A 24,747-nucleotide genomic window follows, 5' to 3' on the forward strand; every position below is an offset into this window, starting at 1 on the left:
TATGTCATTTTATATTTCATGAAACCAAGTATTATAATAAATCAATAAGAGCTTCTACTATTCAAACACAATACTATAGATATATGTACCTCTATGACTTTACTTTCGCGTGAAACAAGTATATATATATATATATAATTGACTCACAATTTTATTTATTTATTTACATAAATAAATTTAAATATTAAATATTATACATATCGAGAAACTAGAAAAAAAATCAAATTTAAATATTATTGTAGTAAAGATAAAAATTGTTTTTTTTTTTTAAATCCACATTTTATTTTTTAATGCTTTCTTCACGAGGAAGAAAATTTTTTTGCTGATCGTAAAGAGGAAGCAAAATGTTCATGTAATGAACATCTGAATTTACAACTTGTTTATTTTATATTCGCCATTTTGAATTTTGAAAATTTAACATCAGATTCGACATCAGCGACCCCAAGAACTCCTAGATACCAAGTTTTATAAAAAATTAATAACTTCTTAAAATTTTTACCCCCATATTGGATCCGCCATTTTGAATTTTGAAAATCTGACATCAGATTAATAATCAGCGATCCAGAAAACCCCCAGATACCAATAAGTTTTATAAAAAATTAAAAATTTTTAAAAGATATCTTGTCACTTTTCATTTAGGGGTTGTTTTCACCCCTAAAAACCACAAACGACTTGATCTAGCAAAACGGCCAGACACAGATAATTTTTTTGGGGTGATTTTTGTCGGACGGTGTAATCATCCTTTCTGATGACATAATTATTTATTAATATTTATAATTAACGATCAGAACGCGTGTTAAAATAAATATGCGAAATTAACAGTTATTATGTATACCTATAAGCTATAAGTAATACTAATAATAGGTACACTGAGAAAAATATGCTATTGAATCAACAGCATTTCTGCCAAAGGTATAAAAATGATTGATTCTAAAGCATATGCTATAAAATTTGTAAAATATTTTATAGATTCAATAGTATATGCTTTTGAATCAATAATTTATATACCTTTGGTAGAAATGCTATTGATTTAAAAAATTTTTTAAATAAAAATTTAAAAAATATATTTGTTTCTGAGTTTCTTCTACACCTACATTTTTTTATTTTTAAAATAAAGAAAATTTTCTACAAAAAAGATTTTTTCCGAATTAAAATAAATTTTTTTTAATTTTACCGTGTTCTTAAATAGTTATATACTAATCAAAAACGAAAACAACAAAAATATCAATTTATTGAAAAAAAATCACCGTAATCTCCCCTTAAATAGTTTTTTTTTACTCCTGCTGTAATCAAAATAAGTTTCTGAAAATATTAAAACAAAAAAAAATTGATTGTTAAAGTTATAAACAATAAAAATTGTTATTACCTACATAATAAAAAATTTATTCGAGATCCAGTTGACAAATTTAAAAATAAAAAAATCTGTTTTTCTCGTTTTTTGGAATGTGATATTTAAAAATAATTTTTGTTTAAAAAAATTTTTTTTATTTTAAATAGTTTTTTAAGTTGTTTATTTATAAAATGTTAATAAAAAAAAAATATGTTCTTCATGTCCTATGTAAAATTTAAAAATTTATTTTATATTCCGCATACATTTCTGAGTATAAAATCGTTGAGGAAGAAATGACACTTAACTAGAAAAAAAAATTATTTTAAAAAGTACGTTTCTAGACGAGAAAATAGTTATTTTCGTATCAAGGGCGCAAAATAGGTGATTGTGGCACAGGCGAGATTTAAGAAACCGAGGGGATTCGAAGGGCCGAAGTTTTCTAAATCTCGGCTAAGCCACAATCACCTTTTGTGCCCTTGAATCAAACGTAATTTTTTGTCCTTCCTGGACGAAAAGTATATCGAAAAGTACAGATAAAAATACAAGAAAAATTAAATTACTAGACAAAAAGTATAAGTTGCATAAGTGTGTGTGTATGTATGTGTGTGAATATAATACTGTAATATATTATAAACAGTAAAATTCCATTAGGCCTTTTTGACCAAAAGAAGCGGGCGTAAAAGTACTTTTACGCCCGCTTGCCTAACCCCGAGCGACAATGAGATATTTTGGGCCCGCTTTAAGTGCCCGAAATGACATACTTTTCGGACAGGTAGAACAAAAACATATTTTTTTGTTTATAAATTCGTCAACTAGATCTCGAGAAAATTTTTTATTATGTAAATCAGCTAAAATTTCAATTGTTTATAACTTTAACTATAAAATCTGTTCTAATATTTTCAGAAACTTATTTTGATCACAATAGAAATAAAAAAAAAATTTTTAACATTTAAAATTTTTATAATACGTTTGAAAAATTCTGACCGTATGATAAGATTATAATTAAAACAAATCAATTAAAAATACTATTAACAAGATTATAATGTTTTTTTTTAATATAATAAATCATCAAATAAAATAAATAATAAATTTGTAGTAATTGTAAAAATTAAAAAATTGTAAACATGAGGAAAAATAATTGTGAAAGGGTTAATAATGTCAAAAAACGATGCTTATCAATAACATCAAGATTTACTTTATTATACTATGTAGTATTTATAGTTGAATACTTGGAACAAAGTTGGACACGAAATATGGTAAATGAGTTATGGTACATGATATGTACAATATGGATTGAGTCGTTTATCAACTCTTTTTTTTTTAGTTATTACATTGCGCGCAATTTGATATTCTTTTTTATTTTATTTTATTTTTTATTTATTAAAATTGTATTTACATCACAATTCTTTCTTGAATTTTTTTCTAAAATTTATTCAATCGTTTCCTAATTACTCGAAAATTCATAATTAATGTACTTTAATTATGAAAATCCATAATTAATGTTTACTTTCTAATAGAGGGTACATTAATTGAACAATGTAAGGACCTGATTGCAAATGAACTTAATCACTTTGATAATTAGACTCTCTGCTAACGTCTTTGTGTTTTTTTTTTTTCTCTTTTTTTGTACAGGCATAATTTTATTTTGCATAAAAGACGAATGTTTAAAGTATTATACATAGTATATAATAATCAATCAAGTTCAATTTGGAACTTTTTCCCCATCAAATTGCGCGCAAAGTATATTTTTTTTTCTTTTTTTTTTTTTTAATATAAATTTCTACGCTTTCAGGCAATTCAACTAATTTTTTTTATGATATGTCTTCGTTACATTCTGTAATCGTTTTGCTGTTTGAGTCTCGCTCAGAAAAAAATGGTCATGTTTTATTACACAATCAAATATAATTGCGTGCTTAGATTTTTCTCTTTTTTTTTTCTTCAAAACTAATTTAATATTAGTTTTAGATTATAATAACAAATTTACAAGTAGAGAAATTTTTTTTCCACATTTATGGTAATATATATATATAATTGAAAAAGTTAATTTCATTTTCAATTATAATTAAATAATAAACCATTTTTTCAATTTTATAAGTATTTTAATAAATATTGGTTCTTGAGCAAATTCGATTTCTGAGTAAGACTCTTACATTCAACAATTCATTTTGGCTTTCGTTCTTTTTTTTTTTTTTTTTTTTGTTAAACTTGTATAAACATTTAAAATTAAATGTAGATCGTTGACTTACAACTAGCCCATAATCGCTTGCAACTTATGTACAAATTTTAACATAATACTTTTTCGGTTTCTAATTTCTAAGTTTTTTTTTCTTTGCTTTCTTTGAAGCATTTCGGAATTATATTTTTTGTGTGGAATGTTTTAATTATTTTACAGCGAAACGAGAAAACAGAGAGTCCTTATTATCCTCCTCTCAAAATTTCTAATATTAAACAAAAAGAAAATAATAATAATATTCACAAAATTTTGTTCCCTTTAGAAAAATAAAGTTTCTTTGGATTATTTTTAAAATGTTCAATTAAATTATTTTTGATGATAAAAATTAAATTTGAAGAAAAAACGAGGGGAATCAGAAAAAAATCAATTGATAAAATAAAAATGTCTCTCTGCTTTGGACCCAATTTTGAGCCTCTTAATATTTTGTGTACAGTGATATTATTAGAAGCATAATGCGATATGACTTGTTACCCTGTTTAAATACCTAGCGAGTATTTGCCATTCAGAAGAAATACGTTCTTGTTATATAAATATATTGACATTGCTGAAATTAATCATCTAATTTTCTTTTCTATTAAATATGCAATTAAAGCATTCTCTTTAAAGTTTTTTTTTTCTTTGCAGAAATTGTACATTAAATTTAAAGAACAAATTTACACTTATTTAATATTTTTTTTTTTTTTTTTTTATTTGGAGTTCAAAGACTTAGATTATTTGAGACAAAAGACAACATATTAAATTCAATAATACATTATAATGACGAATTTATAATTTTTTTAATTTTAATTTTGAAAAAAGGACTGAAATTTTCAAAATTTAATTAAAAATAAAAACTTGAAATTTTCCATTCTTGATTAATCAAGATTTTATTATGTATATATATATATATATATATATATATGATTTACATACTATAAAGAAATAATGAAATTTGTCTTAAATTTTTTAAAATAATAATAAAAAAAAAATTAATTAAATTTTGAACAGATGACAAATGTGTTTTATCGAATCGACACTCAATTGGAGAAATGTTGAATAATTAATAAGGCTTTGAAACCACATTAAAGACGCAATTATATTACAATGTTAAAATTCACATTAAAAATCCTGGCTAATAATTCACTTTTCTCTGCGATATCGAAATTGTCGATTCGACAATAAAATTCATCGTCACAACGGAAGTGCTATACAATAGTGAATTCAGATATGTTTCCGTTTGAATCTATTATGAATTAAATTTCAATTTAAAACGAATTAAGCAAATTTTCTTTATTTTTTTTTCTTATAATTATAAAAAAATATAAAACAGTAAAAATTATAATCTCATCAATATCGTCTAAAAACAAAATTGCACTCATTTTTTTTTATTTCATATTTATCTCGATAATAATAATAATAATAATAATAATAATAATATGAAAAAAAATCAATGTCTGCATACATTTATATTGATGACTGGGAAAAAGATTTTTTTATTTATTTATTTTATTTTATTTTTTTTGAGAAAGCAACGACCGAAACTTATCTAAATGCTATATTGCACTAGAATTTCATTCGACTAACTATTTTTAATAGTCGAATGGTCATTAGACTATTATTTCACTAGAAAATACTTACTTCTCTACATTATGTACAATTTCAAAATGGCTATACCTGATGCTTGTTCAAAGAATAACTCCATTTTTTTTTCTTGATTCTTTTATAATTCATACAAAGAAAATCATAGTTTTTAATTTTTCTAAATTAGATTTAGAAAGAAATTTTATTTTGCATTTTCATATAATTTAAATTAATTGATAAATTTAATTTAAAAAGAAAAAAGAGTAAAAAAAAATTTTTAAATTTAAATTCAGTGAATTGATATTGAAAAGTATGTAAAATTGAAGTAATATCAGTCATTGCTATATAAAATGGCACTCAGAAAAATTGTAACTAAAATTAATATAAATCTGAATTTAAATTCATTATATTCATGAGAAAATTACAAAATACAAAACAATTGTATAATGGAAAAATTAAAAATAAAATACAATTATTTACAAAATAAAAAAGTTTATAAAATTATAAAAAAATATATTTGTTAAGAAAACGAGTTAAAAATTTAAAAAAAAAAAAAATTGCAATTGTAATAATTTCCAAGAGAAATAAAGAAAATATTATTTTACTTGGAGTCGATTTAAAAAAAAAAAGTTTCTGCTCAAGCTTTTCAAATTTCACACTGAAAAAAATTTTTAAAGACTATGATTTTCTCTTCATAAAAAATGAAAATAAATGGAATTATGGCTCGTTTTTACAATAAGGTATTTGTCTCTTGTGCTATTACTCAATGTACGGCTGCTACGTTACACACATCGGCGTATATAGACTTTGTTTTTTATCTATAGAAAAAAGTTTCTCTAGAATGAGGCGTGAGAAACAAAAGGAAAAAAATAAAATAAAAAAAAAAAAAAAAAAAAAAAAAAAAAATGAAAAAGAATCGATATGCGCACGACCTTGTTCGTTGTTCGATTCAAAATATCGCGAATTTCATCTCACGAATTTATTATAAATTCAAATCAAAGATGAAATTCGCAATTTTATTTCTTTGGAATTAAAAAGATTCACATTTTGTGGAATAAAACGATTATAATTTTAATTTTTCCCGTAACATTTTCTTTTTGTTTTGTTACATTTTAATGCGAAAATTTATAAATAATCGTTTCTTTCATTTTGTGAATTTGACTAAATTCTATAGAATATTACTTTAATATAATGATATGATACAGTCTTGTCACTGATTGTCCAATATCACTACTAAAGATTATTTTCACTGTTTATCACTGAATAGAGCGTCACTGTCTTTTTTCTTTTTTTTTTTTTTTTTTTTTTTTTTTAATTTCTTTATTAGGAATTAATATCACTTTCTCACACGACACGAAATTCGCGTATCGTCTTTATAATAACAATAGATACGTACATTATATTATGTTTCGAATTGTACTTTTCAAATTTGCTAATCACAGATGTCGTTCGGATTAAGAATCGACTATATATATAATTTCATTACAAATAAATAATATTAACAATAATATATTTTTTTATTATTACTTAACATTAAAGTAATAATAATTAATATAAGTAATTAAAAAATCAAATTAAAAATTCATTTTCAAAAGAATAAATAAACAATTAAATAAACTAAAACATATATTAAGGTAAATAATCTGTATATATATGTAACATTTGAGTAAAAAGAAAATTTTATTTTCCTTTATGCTAAAGAATGACCCAATTGTAAATTTATAATTCTTTGAAATTGAAAAATCTAGATTTACATTCTTGTTTTAAAAGATTGTGAGCATTTGAGGTAATAAAATATTGACAAATCTTTTAGCTTTGTGCAAGTAGTACGTCCTGATGTTATGAAGGACACATTTCCAGTATATTAAGACTATTTATAAGTTTTGTCGATCGAGGTCCGTTTATATACACATATATAAAAGTGAATGTATTTTTATATCATTTCGATTTTCAATTCTTTTCACTCAGTAATAATTAACATAAAAAAAAATGTAAAGTTTTCAACTTAAAACATGACTGTTAACTGTATATGCCACATAATATTTTAATTTTACAAATATATATATATATGTTACGGTCAAAGTGCGAAGCCCGATGAATGTGCACATTGACCGGGCTTTTTGGTGAAAGTGAGAATTTTGCCATTTGGGGAAAAAATTATGTACATTTACCGAATAAATTGGTGATTGTACACATTGACCAGCGTCGGTTGGTGAATGTGAAAATTGCAAGTAAGTGATTGTATTAATTAATGTTTAATTATTATGAAATGTAATAATGTAATTCATTACATTAATTATTATTATTATTAATAAATTAATTATTTAAGTAACTAGAGAAATAGTGAATTTACAATCCTTGACTGGCAGTCAAGGATTTAAAAGATGCTCTTGCAAAGGCAAATGTGACACGAAAAAATGTAGTTGCAAGCGGGGAGATTTTTTGTGTAATTCTAAGTGTCAATGTAGTGGCCCTTGCAAGAATAAATAAAATTATTTTTTTATAGATCAAAATTACAATATTGCTTTTTCACTTTGGCCAAAACGATTTGGTGATTGAGTACATTAACCACAAAATCTTATGATATTCTCACATTTACCGACCTACGAACGCCCAATTCGGTAAATGTGCAATTATGCTCTTTAACCGTAACATATATATATATTATATGTAGGTATATATAAAAATTCATCGTTCTTTCTTAAATAAAACAAATATATTGACCTATCAAGAACGATAGTAAAATAAAATTAATAAAACAAAAATAAATAAATTCTTTTTTTCCTTACTTCAAGTAAGTAAATTAATTTAACTAATCATTAATAAAACAAATTATATATAGTATAAATTACAGTTTGAGTAAAAGAAAAACTGAATTTTAATTCGAAAAATTGATGTGAAAATTTTTTATTTTTTGAATATGAAAATTTAAAAAATCTAAAAATTTTCATTTTAATGTTCGATATTTTAAGCGTCACTAAAAAAAAAATTGTAACGCGTTACCGTTACTGCTGATAATAATTAGTATAAAAAGTTTGTTTTAAGGGGGGAAACACCCACAATTTTTTAACCCACTGAAATTTAAATAATTAAACAATGTTATATTTTTTTCTTGCATCATTTGGGTCCTAAAAACAAAGGATTGTCAAAAAAAAAGAAAAAATTTTTAATTTTTAATCATTTTAGAAATTAAAGTCTTAAAAAAATTAATATTTTAAATATCTATCTTCTTTCACAATTTTGACTATTTTCCATTGACAATTTTTTCCCACACTTTTTTAATGATACTTCAGAATCTCTTGCATGGATTTTCAAAAATATTAATTTTTTCAAAAAATCTAAAATGGTTAAAAATTAAAATTTTATTTTTTTTTTGACTACCTTAAATTTTTTTAGATTCCAAATAATGCAAGAAAATAAAATATAACCTCGTTTTAATAATTTAAATTTAAGTGGGTCAAAATTGGATGTGGAGCCTCTCCTTAATAAAAGAATATAAAATTTTTCCAAACTTCTGCATCGTTTAATGAAATTTCAGAAGTGTTATATTTACAATTAAAAAAATAATAAATTTCTTTTTGTACGACCACATATTAACAGTATGCAGGAATAATATTCTATTCCTTAAATATTTATGAAATAAAAAATATCCATAAATAATCACAGTAAAATAAGAAATTAATTTTCTCTAAAATGCATTATAATCGAAAATTTAAAAATACATTTTTCATTAATTTTTCTATTATATAATTTGGACAATTAAAGTTTTAATTGAATTAATTTATCAACGCGAATCTTAATCAATATTTAGAAAAACAAAATAATAAAAATTTAATTTCGTTTTAATTGATATGTAAAATTAAATTATTAGGTATGTATTACAAATTAATTCACATATCATTGAATAAAAAATTGCATCTATTATTAAATGAAATCTAATGTTGAAAGAAATATAAACTTAATTCAAAATTAAATTTCATGAAGATTTTGTTGAAATATTATAAATAATAATAATTGAATCAAACTCATAGAAATCGATTCAAAATCCAAACTTCATCGAACGATTATTCGAAATCGTATCAAACGACTCATAAATGCAGTACATCTTGTGACAGACTTATTTTTAATAAGTGTATGCCTGTAACAGTAAAAACTGACAACCGCCGATTAATCTCATTTCCTCATAAAACCAAACCACTTGGATTATACTCTGGATATTATCGTTGATGAAGTGAATCAAGAAAAAACTACAGATTGTAACATAAAAAAAAACTTTTAAATCGTTTTTTCCCAAAAAATTTAAATAAAAAAATCTTAAATAATTTATTTTTATCTCGTATTCGAAACAAAACTATTTGATTTTTTGGTTTGCATTTTTCCTAATTTCACAGAAAATTAAAAGGCACTAAAATAAGCTGCAACGCTTATTATTTTAATCCAATTTTGCTTATTTTAATACAAAAATGGATTAAAATAAGCAAAACTGGATTAAAATCATAAGCGTTGCAGCTTATTTTAATGCCTTTTAATTTTCTGTGTTCCTGTTATTAAATCAAAATAAAAATCATTGTACATTTTGTTTTATTAACAAAGACAGAACTACAATTATTCATTGGTTTTGTTTTAATGAAACATTACATTATTTTGATTTTGATTTCGACATTTAATAAAATAATAAAAAGAAATAAAATACTTGATAAACTGAAATAAGATAGGACTGGTTTTAGGAATAGTTTTAGAAGCAGAATCATGTAAAAAATTAGTTCTAATTTTAGTAAACTAGTTTTTAAAACGGTATTAAAACTATAATTGGAACAAATTTTAGGATTTGCTACACATTTTGGTTTAGAATTAGATTGAAGACTAAACTTTTAATCTTAACACAGAAAATTAAAGGGCATTAAAATAAGCTGCAACGCTTATTATTTTAATCCAATTTTGCTTATTTTAATACAAAAATGGATTAAAATAAGCAAAATTCGATTAAAATAAGAAGCGTTGCAGCTTATTTTTATGCCTTTTAATTTTCTGTGAAAACATATTTTTCAAGACATTTGAGAATTAAATATAATATAGGATACTATTAACTTTTATTTTAGGATACTACGGCACTTATTAGGTTTTAGAATTGAATTTAGGACATTGGTTATGGTTAAATATCAAGTCTATAATTTAGGACATGATTTAAAATCAGTTACGGAAGCATGAACAAATAACACATTTGTTCCAATTTTATAGGATTAGTATTTAGTTCTTTATTATGACTACGTTCACAAGATTGAGTTCTGTAAAATGTGGTGAATATTACAGATAAACTCTAGAAATGTTTAGTAGAATTAGAAAATTTTTTAGTAGAAATACTAAACACTTTTAGAGTTTATCCGTAACATTTACAACACTTTACAGAATTTAGTATTGAACCAAATCACGTCAACCGTATAAGTAAAAATTTTTTCGATTTTTGGAAAAATAAAAACAATTATGAAAATCTGTAGCTCACACAAAATCAAAAAAACACTTTCAACCGTTTATCAAAATTTAAAATTTTTATAACCTTTTTTTATAATAACAAATTTTGGCATCATTTTTTTTAACTTAATAACTCAAAATGTTTTGTGATAAAAATTATTGGCAACCATCGTTGTGGACAACGGCGCGGCGCTACTGTTGCTTGTAATTTGCGAATTGTATTGGGTTATATGCTTTCTAAATCTGAATTAGTAGAAACTACTGATTAGCAGTGAGAAGCTGACTTAATTCTCGTTACATCAATTAGTAAAAATTAACTAATTGACAATAAGAAATAACTGAATCATTAGTTAAATTCTACTAATTATCAGCAGAAAATGTTACTGAAAAAATAGTGAAACGATATCTCCTAACATTTCAGTTATTTACAAACATAACCTTGTAAGGAACAGGGTTCCTAAGTGTAATCGTCGCAGTGTCGGCAATGAGTAGGGATATTTCTGAAAATGGGAGAAATCATTTTCATGACGAGATTGATTGTCGCGTATGTCTTAAATTTAGTGGTCAAGGACCCTTTGCGTTCGAAGCATGCGAAAAGGGAATTGCCAGAAAACTAATTAATTTTATATTCGCTTAGCGGATCTGACGAATTCGCCGGACACAACGCCCGATTGGGGTAATTTCTAAAAAAACGAAATCCAAGATTTTATTGTAAGTCCGTGTGTTTGATATTATATTAATTTATTAAATTCATTAAAGCGGTTAGTGAATACGCACACATCACCTTGTGTTTCGTCGACGAAGCTTATCGTTTTCCTTTTTGTGGAGCGAAATACTCACCTTTTATGTGATAACGCATTTTATCGTTTCCCTGGCATTTTTGGGTGGCGATTAGGAGAAATACATAACATATAATATTTGGCATTGCTTTGGATTCATATTCGATACCGAATCTTGGAACTGGCCGTCCGAGAATTTCCGGAAGTTCGATATCTATTCGCCACGTGCAGCGGAAACTACCTGCGACACAATATTTTGAGACTTCTACTCATTTTGGTAGATATATATTAATTTTATTGACTATTGGTGAGTTCGCCTCTCAGATTTTATATTATTTTATTCTCGTCAGAATCCTTGACCACATATTTTTATTTAAATCAAATTTTATGTGTATATAGAAGCTATTAAATCGAATTTTCCACATTTATAATTTTAAATCAAAACAAATCGGAATAATAATTGTTACTGCGAGTATGAGTAATTCATGTGTGAGTGACTTTATTTTTATTGAATATGAATTTATAGTGTAAATTTTGTAAATTATTGCCAGACGAATTTTATTAATAAAAAGTGTAAAATAAATAAATACTCATACCGAAATTTATATTTTCTTTATAATCTTGCAAATTATTTTCTTTAATATTTGTTACAACCTCAAATTATTTAACTGTCAATTAGTTATTTTAACTGATATTTTAGTAGAGTTTAATTATTTTCAATTAGTTGTTCAATTCTCGCTATTGAATTAGTAGTTTTCTACTAATTCAAATTTAGCTTTAACTTGTTCTACATATAATACATTTAAAACATAAATACAAATATACACGAACGAAATATTCATCAACTATTAAATTATAATTACTTATTAAAAATAGAAACACTGTAAAAACAGAACACAATTTTAAAAAATGTACATTATGGAAAACAATATTATTCTCTTGTAATTTGTTTATGTAAAACCACGTGCTAATTGAAAGACGTATAGACAAGCAACAGTAGCGCCGCGCCGTTGTCTACAATGATGGTCTGTGCTCGGCTGAACAGTACACGGCGTAAAAAAATTCAAAATCTCCGGTTATAATTGGAAATACAAAATTTTTTTCAGGAATGTAAAGACAATAGTCTAAAGTATGTTACATATAAATTTCATTCTAATCCTTGCTATAGAAAGTATAAAAAATACAAATTGTTTATAAAATTGTTATTAAAAATTTTCGAAAATTTTGTTTCACAATCAATTTTATTTTAAAAAGTGGATATTCATTGGCCACCAAAAAAATTGCCAATAATTTTTATCACACAAATTTTAAGTTATTAATTTTTTAAAATAATGATGCAAAAATTTGTTATTATAAAAAAAAAGGTTATAAAAATTTTAACTTTTGAAAAACGGTTGAAAGTGTTTTCTTGGTTTGTTGTGAGCTAGAGATTTTCATAATTGTTTTTATTTTTCCAAAAATAGAAAAAAAAATTTACTTACTGTTGTAGTGGTTTGACTCTATTGTATACAATTGTGTATCAGCTAGTTCAGAAAAGTTATGTAAAATTCACTAAATTTATTTTTTCGGTGTTGTTTTAGGATTAGATTGATGACTAAACTTAGGGTACATCTTGAAATAAATGTTTGAGAATTAACACATAACACATAATTTAGGACTAGTTTTGAAATCAGAATTTAGGATTAATACTATTAGCATAAAGTATTTATTATATTTGAGAATTCGATTCAGATTGGTTAAGATTAGAACGAAAATCTATTTTAATGATAAATTTTACAGGATCAGAAATAAATAGCATTATCGTACAATGAGTTTCATTTCGGATTAAAGAAAAAACAAAAACGTCTACAGCATTTTGGTTGCATTCTCTCAATAGAAAACAAATTTTATCATACTTTTGACTCTCGTTTAGTTTGAGAAAAGGCAAACTCGAATTAATCTACACAACATAATAGAACCAGAGTAATATCGAAAATTCAGGGCCAGCCCTGATATTCAGTGAGTGGTTCAGGTTTAGGTTCAAGACTCGGCGGGGCATACAGTCAGTTTTGCTGTCACAAGCCGCCCTCGGGTCAATGTTGAGCAGCAAATTTCATGCGCTTTTGCTTTTGTCGTTGATTACAAAACCACACCCTCACCACATTCTTTTTGAGATCCAATTTTTCCGCGATTGCCGCAATTTTTTCGCCTGATGGTCGCGGTTGTACGGCAAAATATGCCTCAAGTGACCTTTTCTCCGGTGCGGCGATACTTGTTCTTTTACGTTTTTTCTCACCGGCCGGCAACACTGATGGCGCATCTGGATCACGTCGTTTATTTTTCGCCTGTGCCTCCGCCTCCTCGAGCCACGCTTGAAGAATTGGTTTCAGTGCAATCATATTGTTGTGTGATAATGTCAATGATTCAAAACGACATATCGTCGATTGTGAAAGTGCTCCAACACCGGGAAGTTTTAAATTTGCCAATGCCTTGCCAACGTCGGCTTGCGTTACACCAAGTTTAATGCGTCTTTGCTTAAACCTCTCGGCAAATGCCTCAAGTTCACGGGGATCAGTGTCGGCGTCAGGATGTAGTCCAGCGGCAGCTGCAGCAGCGGCGGCCGCCGCCATTGCTGGATGATGATGAGGATGAGGTACACTGCCACTGATATTACTGTGATGATGATGATGACTCATCATTCCATTCATGCCACCATAAACAGAGGGCCCATGAATACCGGCATGATGTCCAGGTCCACCACCTCCGCCACCACCACCCGAACTATCCGACATTGGTGTCAACGTCGTCATTGAATTAGCCGGATCCAACATGTCCAAGCTCTCCATTCCCGGATGGCTCATCTGCAATATACAACCCACGTACTTTTAATTCGCGCGATTGCCCGAATAATTCTTTGGTGTTGCGGTGTGAAACTCTCGTCTGCCTCGTAAAGCTTTCATTTTTATAAATAACAATTAAAAACAATTTCAATTCATATGCAATCAAAATAATTAGTTAAAATTTTCATTTTAAAGAATTTTATTAAATATAATTATTTTTTAAACTAATTTTCATTTTTCGAATTAACATTTAACAGAATTTCTTTTTAAACGAATTTAAATTTTTACTCAACAGATTATTTAGCTACGAAATTTTTGTTTAATAGAATTTTCATTTTACTTTTTACTCTTTATCCAACTTTTTATTTAAAAAATGTAACTTATACCGAATAGTACCAAAATAATACCAAATACCAATAAGAATTTTTACCAAAATTTTCAATTCACCGAATCTTCATGTTCCACGAAACTTCAAATGGCAATATAATTATACAGAAAGATGTCGGCGCAAATTTTAAAATTAACTAATCACAATTATCTTGATAATTTCTGATTGGTTAATTTTTAAATTCGTGCCAAAATCTTTCTATCGATTGTTTGTCAGTCATTTGCAATTTCAGAGAAATAAAAATTCGGCCATTTAAAAATTTGAATCATATATAAAATTCTGTTTAATGAGAATTCTGCTAAATTAATATTCGGTATACATTAAAATTTTTTAAATAAAAAGTTGGATACAGAGAAATTCTGTTCAATAAAAATTCAGTTAAATAAGAACTCGGTACTTAAAAATTTTGTTAAGTAAAAATTCGTTTAAAAAGAACACTGTAAAAAGAAAGGTATTAATTAAATACTGACTTCAGGTACTAAATTGTTATTTGGTTCTATTTTGATACTTAAAATCGGTACCGTTTTAGTACTTTTCGGTACTATTTTAGTACTTTCTTATAACAGTGAAATTTTGGCAAAATGTTAATTTGAAAAATGATAATTCATCTAAAAAATGATTATATCTAATAAAATTCTCTAATCAAATTTTGGTAGTTCATCCAGTATTTAATTTTATTTAATAAAACTCAGATTATAAGCTGATTTATATAAAAAATAAATCAATTTATTATTCAGAATTATCTGAGTTTTATTAAATAAAATTCTTTAAAATAAAAATTTTAACTAATGATTTTTATGGGAAAATAATGCAAACTCTAGTATCTATTAAAAAGAGTATTAATCGTCAGTTCTATAAAAGAATATTTCTAACACTCCATCATTTAGACACTGGATAATTTTGACACCTAATAAAAATTCTGTTCAATGAAAATTCCACATAATCAAAAATTGGGTTAAAAAAATTATGTTAAAAAAAATTGTGTTAAATATAAATTTAGTTTAATAGATATTTGATTATTATTTTGCATTCGTTTCAATATAAATCCTTAACTTTCATTAATAACATTAAATAGTAATTAGACCTTAAAAATTTTGAATTGCTTTTTAAGGAATATTCATTTCATAATGCATTCTGTAATTTTTGATACAAAAATTTTATAAATCTTTTTACAAACATATTAATGGAACTATAATAAATATATTTATTTCCATTAAAAAAAAAAATTCTGCAAAATAAATACAGTATATAATAAAAAGTATTAAATTAAAAAATAATAATCTTCACAAATAGACGAGAGTTCCAACCTGACAAAAAAGAAATATTGATGTGTAAAGAAACAAGGAAAAGAAAAGGATAATTTCAGATATTTAATTATTAAAAAGGAATCATCACTCCATTTTTTTTATAAATTATTAATATCAAAACGCTAAATAAATATAAAAAGAGATTGAGAACTTTTTATATGGAGCCATAAAAAATTTTCCAAACGACTTTCATTTGTTTTACGAATTTTTGAAATTTTATGCTTTTCTACTATATATATATATATATATCTACTTATATTTACGTAATTCATATAATATAAGTCATCTTTCAGGTATAAATAACAATTCTCGGATTTGTTTCATTCTCCCCAGGAAAGAACCAAGTTTAATAACTGAATTGCTCTTTCTCATCCACTTTATAACCGAGGGAATCCAAACTACCCTCTCTCTCTGCATAGGAGAGCCACACTGGCACGCGCCTCTCTCTATATAAAAGAGGGTAAGTTTCGGTTTACGTTCGTTCAAATGGAATCATGTTATTTTATAAGATTAAGCCCAGCATGGACCAGAGAGTATACGCTCGATTAAATTCGAATAATTATTTAAGTACCCTTCATTGCTCGTTGAACAGTGATCGTTAATGAGAAGCAAATTGGTTTAAATCTCAAAAAAAAAACCTACATATTGTTTCCGGTTTATTATTGTTTATATAATAGCCATAAAATTAATTAAAAAATTCCCAAAATTTGAAAAAATAATAAACGTACATAAAAAAAATTTTTGCTGCAATTGTTTTTGTATACAAAATTTAAATCATTGAAAAAAATTCAATCAATATAGTATTTTTTCACCAGAAACATAAAAAATAATTAATACAAAAGCAGTTATATAAAATTTATATTACATTTAAAAATTTTTATATCTAAAATGCTTTTGTGATTAAATAATAATTTTTATACTTTTGGGCGGAAATGTGAAAATATGTTTATATATACATGACATATAGGAATGACAAAATACAAGCTGGACAAATATAGTTGCATAAAGTACAGGTGTGCTTGACTACTATGTGCATAATTATGCAACACGTGCCGTGAGCATCGTCACCAGTATGAACAACTGCCGAGAGCGACCTCTTACAAATTATTTATGAGTCGCTCCCGCATTTTTTTTCATGACATCAGAGGAATTTGTCGTATGTGATGCGCGCAACATATATCAACTAGTATGTGTGTGTGTGTGTGTGTGTGTTTATTTCAAATACTAATGAACAAATATTATTTGTAAATTCTATAGTTTTAAACGTTGAATGAACTCATCTGACTGGAATAAATAAGAAATCAAACAGTAAATTATTCATGTTTTATCGACATTATTAAATTTTCATATATATAAGAAAATATATTTGTAGTTCACTAAAATATATTACGAAGACAATCAACAAGATGTCTAGATTTTTATTTTTAATTATTATGTATAAAGCTTTACACTTCGTTAATAGTTGAATGAACTCTGATTACGAATTTATATATGAATGATTCTCCAGAAACTGATAATTTTCGAGGGACAAAATTTTTAAGTACCTAATTGAAAATTTGATTTTTTTTTTAAATAAATTTTTACCCGGAAAAAAATTTAAAGTAACTTTTACTACTTGCAAAGTAAAATCTAAACTGTCCGAAACTTTTAAGTAAAAGTTACTTTATTTTTATCATACATTTATATATTTTTTCATATTTATTGATTATTATTAGTATGTTATACTTGATCTGATCACGCTACAAAAATTATTTTAAAAGCAGAATAAAAATTTTTACTGATAAAATATTGTCAGCCCTTTCAAAAAAAAAGGGGAACTAACCTCAATTAGTGATCTAGACACGTATGAATGAAATAAAAATATATTTGTCTCAGAGCCTAATAAAATAAAACCTACAAAAATGTCATGTTTGTTATTAATATTTTAAGGAAATTTAAAAAGAACGGGCGATGGTTTTTTTTTGCTTCGCGCACTTGCTTTATAAAAATGTCTAATGGTAGCAACAATCTACATTCGAAATATGAAAAAAAATCCATTCCTACATAATTTAAAGAATAGTAAAAAAAAATACTTGTCAGTAATTTTTATCGTAACTATCTTTCAGTTTTTATGGGTTTTTGTCTGTTCCTCATATTAAAATACTAAAAATTATCACGTGCAACGGCATCTGATTTAATATAAAAATTCGCAGTGTTTTTCTTTCTTATTTACTTGATAATGACATAAATATATTATTTTTTCTATTTTCTATTTTGAATTCGAGAAGTCAGATATATATTTTTTCTTTTTAATTTCCTGATAAGTTGAAGATAAAAAGTGCATACTCTTTATAGTTTTTCAATAACAGTTTATCAGATGCCGTGACCTCATAGAGAATTTTCAGGACGGAATCCGTCCTGAGGATATTTATATTTCAATATAATTATTATTATTATGTATATTGATCTAATTAAAAAGTCCGACGATAAGAAATTGAACATTTCGAGTTAAACTATATAGGAATAATATAAATATGATAAGATTTATCATTAATCCAAGTTAGATTACAAATAAATAAAAAACTTAAATCTTTTTAACGTTTTGATAGTTCAAACATTTATATCAGTAATTAATTTATTTAAATTTAAAATTGCACAAATAAATAATTTTTTAAAATGAATTTTTAACATAAAAAATAATATTAAATAAATACCGTGAAAATTTTTTAGATGATATAATACAATGACATGAAAATGACCACATTTTGGAGAATCGCGCACATAGGCAAAAAAAAAAAAAAAAAAGAAGTTGAATTTCAACTCCCTAGGGGATGCTATAAAAGTCCCACCTTGTTGGAGTTAAAGCGAAGAGAGTTAATGCTTTACGAGTTAATTTTATGCCTAGGGAGTTAGTTTTAAAGAGTTAATTTAATTAAAGGATGAAAATTGAGTTAAACGATCACTCCGAGTCAAGTTTTAAAAAAATAAAACAATTTTTTTTATTTTTTTATAAAACTTGACTCGGAGTGATCGTTTTACTCAATTTTCATCCTTTAACTAAGACAACCGTGTGATAAATTCAATTATTTATAGTTAATTTAATTGTTAACTCCCTTTTTGAGTTGATTTTAAACTCGAAATATTTAACTCTCAACTCCCGGTGTCGTTAACTCCCTAATTTTTTTACAGTGTATAATAATAACCATTAAAATTTCTAAATATTTAAGAAATAAATAAATAAATGAAAAATAAATGCGAATTTTGAAAAATTTCGAACTTGACAATTCCAATTATTTTTGAAACAAGCCCATATGTCATTATACCGAGTTACCTAACGATATCAATAGAGCAATAATAACTCATATAAAAGAGGGAGTAAATGATCAACAACAAGTATTATATTTTTCTGAAAGTTATATAGGTAAAACCCATATATATATATATATATATATATATATATGAAAACGCGAATTCGGGTTATACCCGGGACTCGAACACAGTAGTTACATCAAAATTGCAAGGGGTGTCTTTGATGGCAAACACGAAGTGGACGAGGGGCTCAGAAAATACGTGTACACATATACATATATATATATTTGTAAAAGGGGAGGAAGGAGCCCTACAATATTTCATCATTACGTTGACACCGACGGTATAGGGTTAGTTGGTTCTCTCACAGCCCTTCACTATATTCTCTCTCTTTCTCTCTTTGGCCTTTCCCATATTCACATACATATATGAAACTCGTTACATGCGTCCGTGCCTCTAATGCAGAACGTATTACACGGTTTCATACGGACCGCGCGTTATTGAATTCGTCAGCCTTGCGAATAAAAACAAACTTTATGCGACACTTACTGCTCGACCATCTGTGAGCGGGAGGGCGTGAAATCAGAGAGAGAGAGAAAGAGAAAGAAAGTCCAGAGATAGGGTTGACACCCACTTAATGGGTGGCGAGTTATTTATCTATGTATGTGCTTACAAATATCATTTCTGTCACCGTATGCTTCATATTAATGCCTTATATTCAGTCCTAAACTATTTATTTACATTTCCCTGACAATGACACCCATTGCATATGAATATATATTGTGTATTGTGGATTGACCTCATTGGTATATCAAGTGAAGATTTAATTGTTGAATTTATATATATGAAATACCTAATTCTTTTTTTAAAATTCAAAAATTTTGTTGAAAATTTTAGATTATAAAATTTTAAACAGTAAATGCCAGGACTGACGATTCGGCTCAACATTGTCCAAGTAATGTCTGCCGTACTCTCTAAATCTGAATAAGTGGAATTTCACTTAGAATGTTTCGCAAAAGTCTTCCATGTAGAAAAATAAATGTATATACACGGCAAAACTGGGTTAGTACCCAATGGAAAATTGAAAATAGTTACGATTGGATAAATAATGGGCCAAGAATGGAACAATATTGGCTACCAATGACTGGCAATGTCGTGATCATCCCAAAGTTTTTACCAATCGCTGTCAAATATTAGGTGCCATCATTGCACCAATATTGCAACGACTGGCTCTCATTATTGGGTCATTATTAAACCAATGGTTTATTTCCCATTGGGTATTGGCGCTCAACTCATCCCATTGCTGGGATAATATTGGCACCGATCCTCAGAAATTCTAATTTGCCAAACTTGGGCCGAGTCTCGTCCCGTTACTGGCGCATATAAATGGCAAAAGTTTTGAATCTTTTACAGTAAATTCTTTTGGCCAATGATGAAACAAATCTCGGTTCAATAATGGCACAACAATGAAATATAAAGCAATTTTCTTTTACATATGAGGCATTTTACGTGTAATGTCCTGAGTTAAAAAATTGATTTCTCGAAAAAAAAAGTGCAACTTGGGGAAATTTTTGTCCAACCTGATAGTAAAATATCCCCAAAAAACTTTTTGACTTTTTTGAAATTTTGGGAGAGATAGAGGGGGGTCAATTTTATCAGTTTTCCCTGACTCCGCCTGCTATTTGAATTTTTGCTGTCTACAAATGCAATAAAAAAAAATTTTGGCAGGTATGTTTTTTGAAGGTTTTTTCATGCTCTTTCCAATGGTAAATTTCGTTTTTTAAATTGCAATCGAAAGCTGAGGTTTTTTACGATCTGTATATAAATTTTCAGAATGCCGATTTTTTTTTGTTTTCGAGATATTAAACATCAAAGATTTTATGTCCGGGCGCAAATTCGGAAAATTTATATACAGATTGAAAAAAACCTCAGCTTTCGATTGCAATTATTTATTTAAAAAATAAAAAACATATCGATTTTAGTGAAAATAGCAAATTTATGTTTAATTATAGAAAATCAAGGTCAAAATTCACAAATTTTAAAAAACGAAATTTACCATTGGAAAGAGCATGAAAAAACCTTCAAAAAACATAACTGCCAAAATTTTTTTTTATTGCATTTGTAGACAGCAAAAATTAACGGATTGAACGAACTTACCTTAAGTGAAGATCAATCCAAATTGTATGAGCTGTCTCGTCCGAATAGATCATATACACATAGTACCGAAGTACTGCTTGTTCCGCCACAGCAATTTTAAAAAATAAAAGTTTTTCGCGCCTCCGATAGGTGGTTTCTTCCTGTTCCTCCTATTTTCCTCATTACATTTTAAAGTTCAGCATAAATCGCATTTGGGATAGTTTTTATTATTTAGGGTGTGGTGGGTGTAATCTATTCGGACGAGACAGCTCATACAATTTGGATTGATCTTCACTTAAGGTAAGTTCGTTCAATCCGTTAATTGTATTTCACTGTCTTGTCCTTCTAGATCATATACACGTAGATGTTTAAAAATTAATGCGATTTAATGCTTTTTTTTTACTTAAAGTGATTAATTATATTCCTTGTTAATACATGGGTTAAAGTAACAGCTTAAGATAACAAAATGTAAAATACCTAATAAAATGAAAAGTTTAATTTGCATATGCTGTCAGAGAGAAAAAAAACTATCAAGTGAATGGTCTATTATTGAACTGTAGATCCAAAAGTCTCTCTAATTAAGAGCGGGCGGTTATAGAACCTAGCGAATGTTGACGATGTCGCTGACCAGCTAGCTGCCCGGCGAATAACCTCAATATTTACTCCTTTCCTAGCTGCTGCTGAAGTCACAGCATGTCGAGTGCTATACCCTGTGAATATGGTAGTGTCAATTCCGCACAATTCCAACGTTTCTCGTATCCACCTGCTAATGGTCTGCGAAGTGGCATGGTTATGAGGCTTCTTGTGAGTGAGAATAAGAAAAATATTATTTAACTCACTATCTCTCATTCCTCAAGTTTTTTCGATGTAGGTACGTAAAACTGATGCTGCGCAGATCTGAGGTTGATGCAAGTAGGTTGAAATCTCCAGAATAGGTTGAAACGTACTCTTACCCGTGGTCTTAATCTTATCCGTTATTTTTATTAAAATAGGCTCTCTTTCCAAATTTACATTTTCTAGACGTATGAGAGACAGAGTCTGGATCCTTTGGGCAGTGATGAGTGCTAACAGTATTACGAGTTTACGCGTTAGAACTTCTAGCGACAACTGCTCATGTGGGTACCAGGTTGCCAATTTATCCAAGACTTGCTTTGGATCCCGTGTAATGTCGTACTTGTACCTGCGTGGCCTTAGCGTTGATACTCCCTTAAAGAATCTGGAAATTTGGCATCACTGCCAAGCTCGTTTCCCATGATTAAGGACAGAGCAGCTCGATAAGTGTTCGCCGAACTAAAGGATTTCGTTTGCTTCAGAGACTCTGTAAAGAATCTTAGTATTTCTGATTTTGAATTCTGATATATGTTCATTCCTTCCTTTTGACAGAAATCCCACCAATCTTTAATCTTATTTTGAACGCGTCCCTGATAATCGAGCTGCTACCAGGAAAAGCGTTTGATGAAGGGGATGTGTCTTCCTGTGGGGAGAGGATAAGAGATTAATACTCGGTTCTAAACGAATAATTTCGGACACAATTAATGAAGTAAACAACGGATACCAAGGTTGAGTGGGCCAGAGAGGTACCACTACAACCCCATCTGCCTGGTCTAATTGAATTTTTTGCAATACATGAAGTATTACAGAAAATGGGGGATAGGCGTAAAACGAAAGATTTTCCCAATTCATAGTAAATGCGTCCACGTTAACAGAATCGGGGTCTCTTAGCCAAGAAACATATTGTGCGCTTTTAGCATTGGCTCTTGACGCAAAAAGATCAATATTAAAGGGGCCTAACTTTCGGCAGATCTTCTGAAAGGCCCAATATGCCAGTTCCCATTCTGTTTCCTGGGGAAGCACACGAGAACCTTCATCTGCTTCTTTATTCTCTTTGGAAGGCAGATACGACGCGTAAACCCATAGTTCGCGCTCTTCGCACCAGGTCCAAATTTCCCTAGCCAGTTATGTCAAATGTGGGTATTGAATCCCACCCATTCTGTTTACATATGTAATAGCTACTGTATTATCCATGCGAAGCAGTAACTCACAATCGTGATCCTGCCTCGCGAAACATTTTAACCCCAAATGAGCCACTTTGAGTTCGAGAACATTTATATGCAATTTTCTCTCATCAGCGGTCCACAGTCCGTATGTTTTTTCGCCATCGCAAAATGCCCTCCAGCCTGTCAACGATGCATCAGTGAATATTTCTTTGCTAAACTTATCTGCCCATCATTCCAGATCTGATTGTACTATGTTGGGGACTGTAATCCGAGCCTTCAATTTATTGTTGGCTTTCTTCAAAGCCAAAAATTTTTCTCGCTCCAGTCTCTTTGTGTACAGCTAGCCATACTTAATAGCGGGGCACGCAGCAATTAGATTGCCTATAAGTCTCGCTAGTTCTTCGATCTTGCAGGATTTGTTTTCTAGAAATTTTTTAATAAATAAAAAAATTGACTTGCGTTTCTTATCGGTTAATTCTAACTGAAACCTAATGCTATCAATTAAAAAACCTAGAAAGATGCATCGCTGAGCAGGTTTGAGTTGACTCTTATTTTCACTCACTATAAACCCTAATGATTCAATTAAAGAACGAAAAACAGAGACATGCTGCTGGCACTGATTTAGTGTTTTGGCGATAATAAGGATGTCATCTAAATATATTACCAATATAATGCCTTGACTTCTCAATTTTTGAACAACTGGTTTGAGAAGCTTGGTAAATGTGACCGGTGCAGTACAGAGACCGAATGGCATACTCGTGAATTCGTAAAGGATTCCCCTGAAACAGAAACGTAAGAACTTGCGATGTTCATTAGCAACAGGGACCATAAGATAGGCATCTTGAAGATCCATTACTGACATGAAGCACTCTTTATGCACGAGGCGTAAGGCAGTCTTCATGTCCTCAAGTTTAAGTTTAATGTCTGGTACCGAGAACCCTGATAACCTTGAGCCCCCCCCCCTTCTTCCAACTCGTCTTCGAGTTGTTCTTCTTGAAGGGGGCTTTCCAGTTTAAATGCTTTGAACTGCTTGTCTCGGATGTTTTGACCATGTTGTTTTGGGTATTTTTTGTTGAGTGATGTGAGGTTTTGGAGATATCCTTATCCGATTTCTCCACTTCTTTAGCTGTTTTTAATTTTTCAGCTAACGTTTCTCCGAAAAGCAACGTATCCACATTTGTGTCGTCTGCTATTGTTATTAACCTCAAACTGAACGATGGGATTATAAACGACCTGCGTGTTATGGACATCCCATGTTGAAGGTCAGTCAACAGTCGACCCACATCACTGATGGACTCGAAAATGCCAGCTATGTCCTTGCTATCTATAGGTTTTAATGTTTTGTTGGCATCTAAAATGACAGTAAGCACTTTACCAATCGCGCTAATCGCTGCACCTAGTTTTGTTTGAGACACCACCTGAAACTGGTCCTTCCTTACTG

The 24,747-nt window shown here is 28.1% G+C and overlaps 1 protein-coding gene across 2 annotated transcripts in view; it reads right to left on the reverse strand.

The window, feature by feature from the left end:
- Positions 1-13,113: 13,113 nt before the first annotated feature.
- Positions 13,114-24,747, reverse strand: part of LOC127286966 (inhibitory POU protein) — a 94,957-nt gene continuing 83,323 nt past the window's right edge. For both annotated transcript variants that reach the window (XM_051313633.1, XM_051313632.1), the window contains exon 4: positions 13,114-14,211. In XM_051313633.1, coding sequence (XP_051169590.1) covers positions 13,444-14,211 — 768 coding nt within the window. In that variant the 3' untranslated portion in view covers positions 13,114-13,443. The remainder of the gene's footprint in view (positions 14,212-24,747) is intronic.

The sequence above is a fragment of the Leptopilina boulardi genome, unplaced genomic scaffold, assembly GCF_019393585.1.
Source record: "Leptopilina boulardi isolate dan_hultmark-lab unplaced genomic scaffold, ZJU_Lbou_2.1 LbouV2_366, whole genome shotgun sequence".
Lineage (NCBI taxonomy): Eukaryota > Metazoa > Arthropoda > Insecta > Hymenoptera > Figitidae > Leptopilina > Leptopilina boulardi.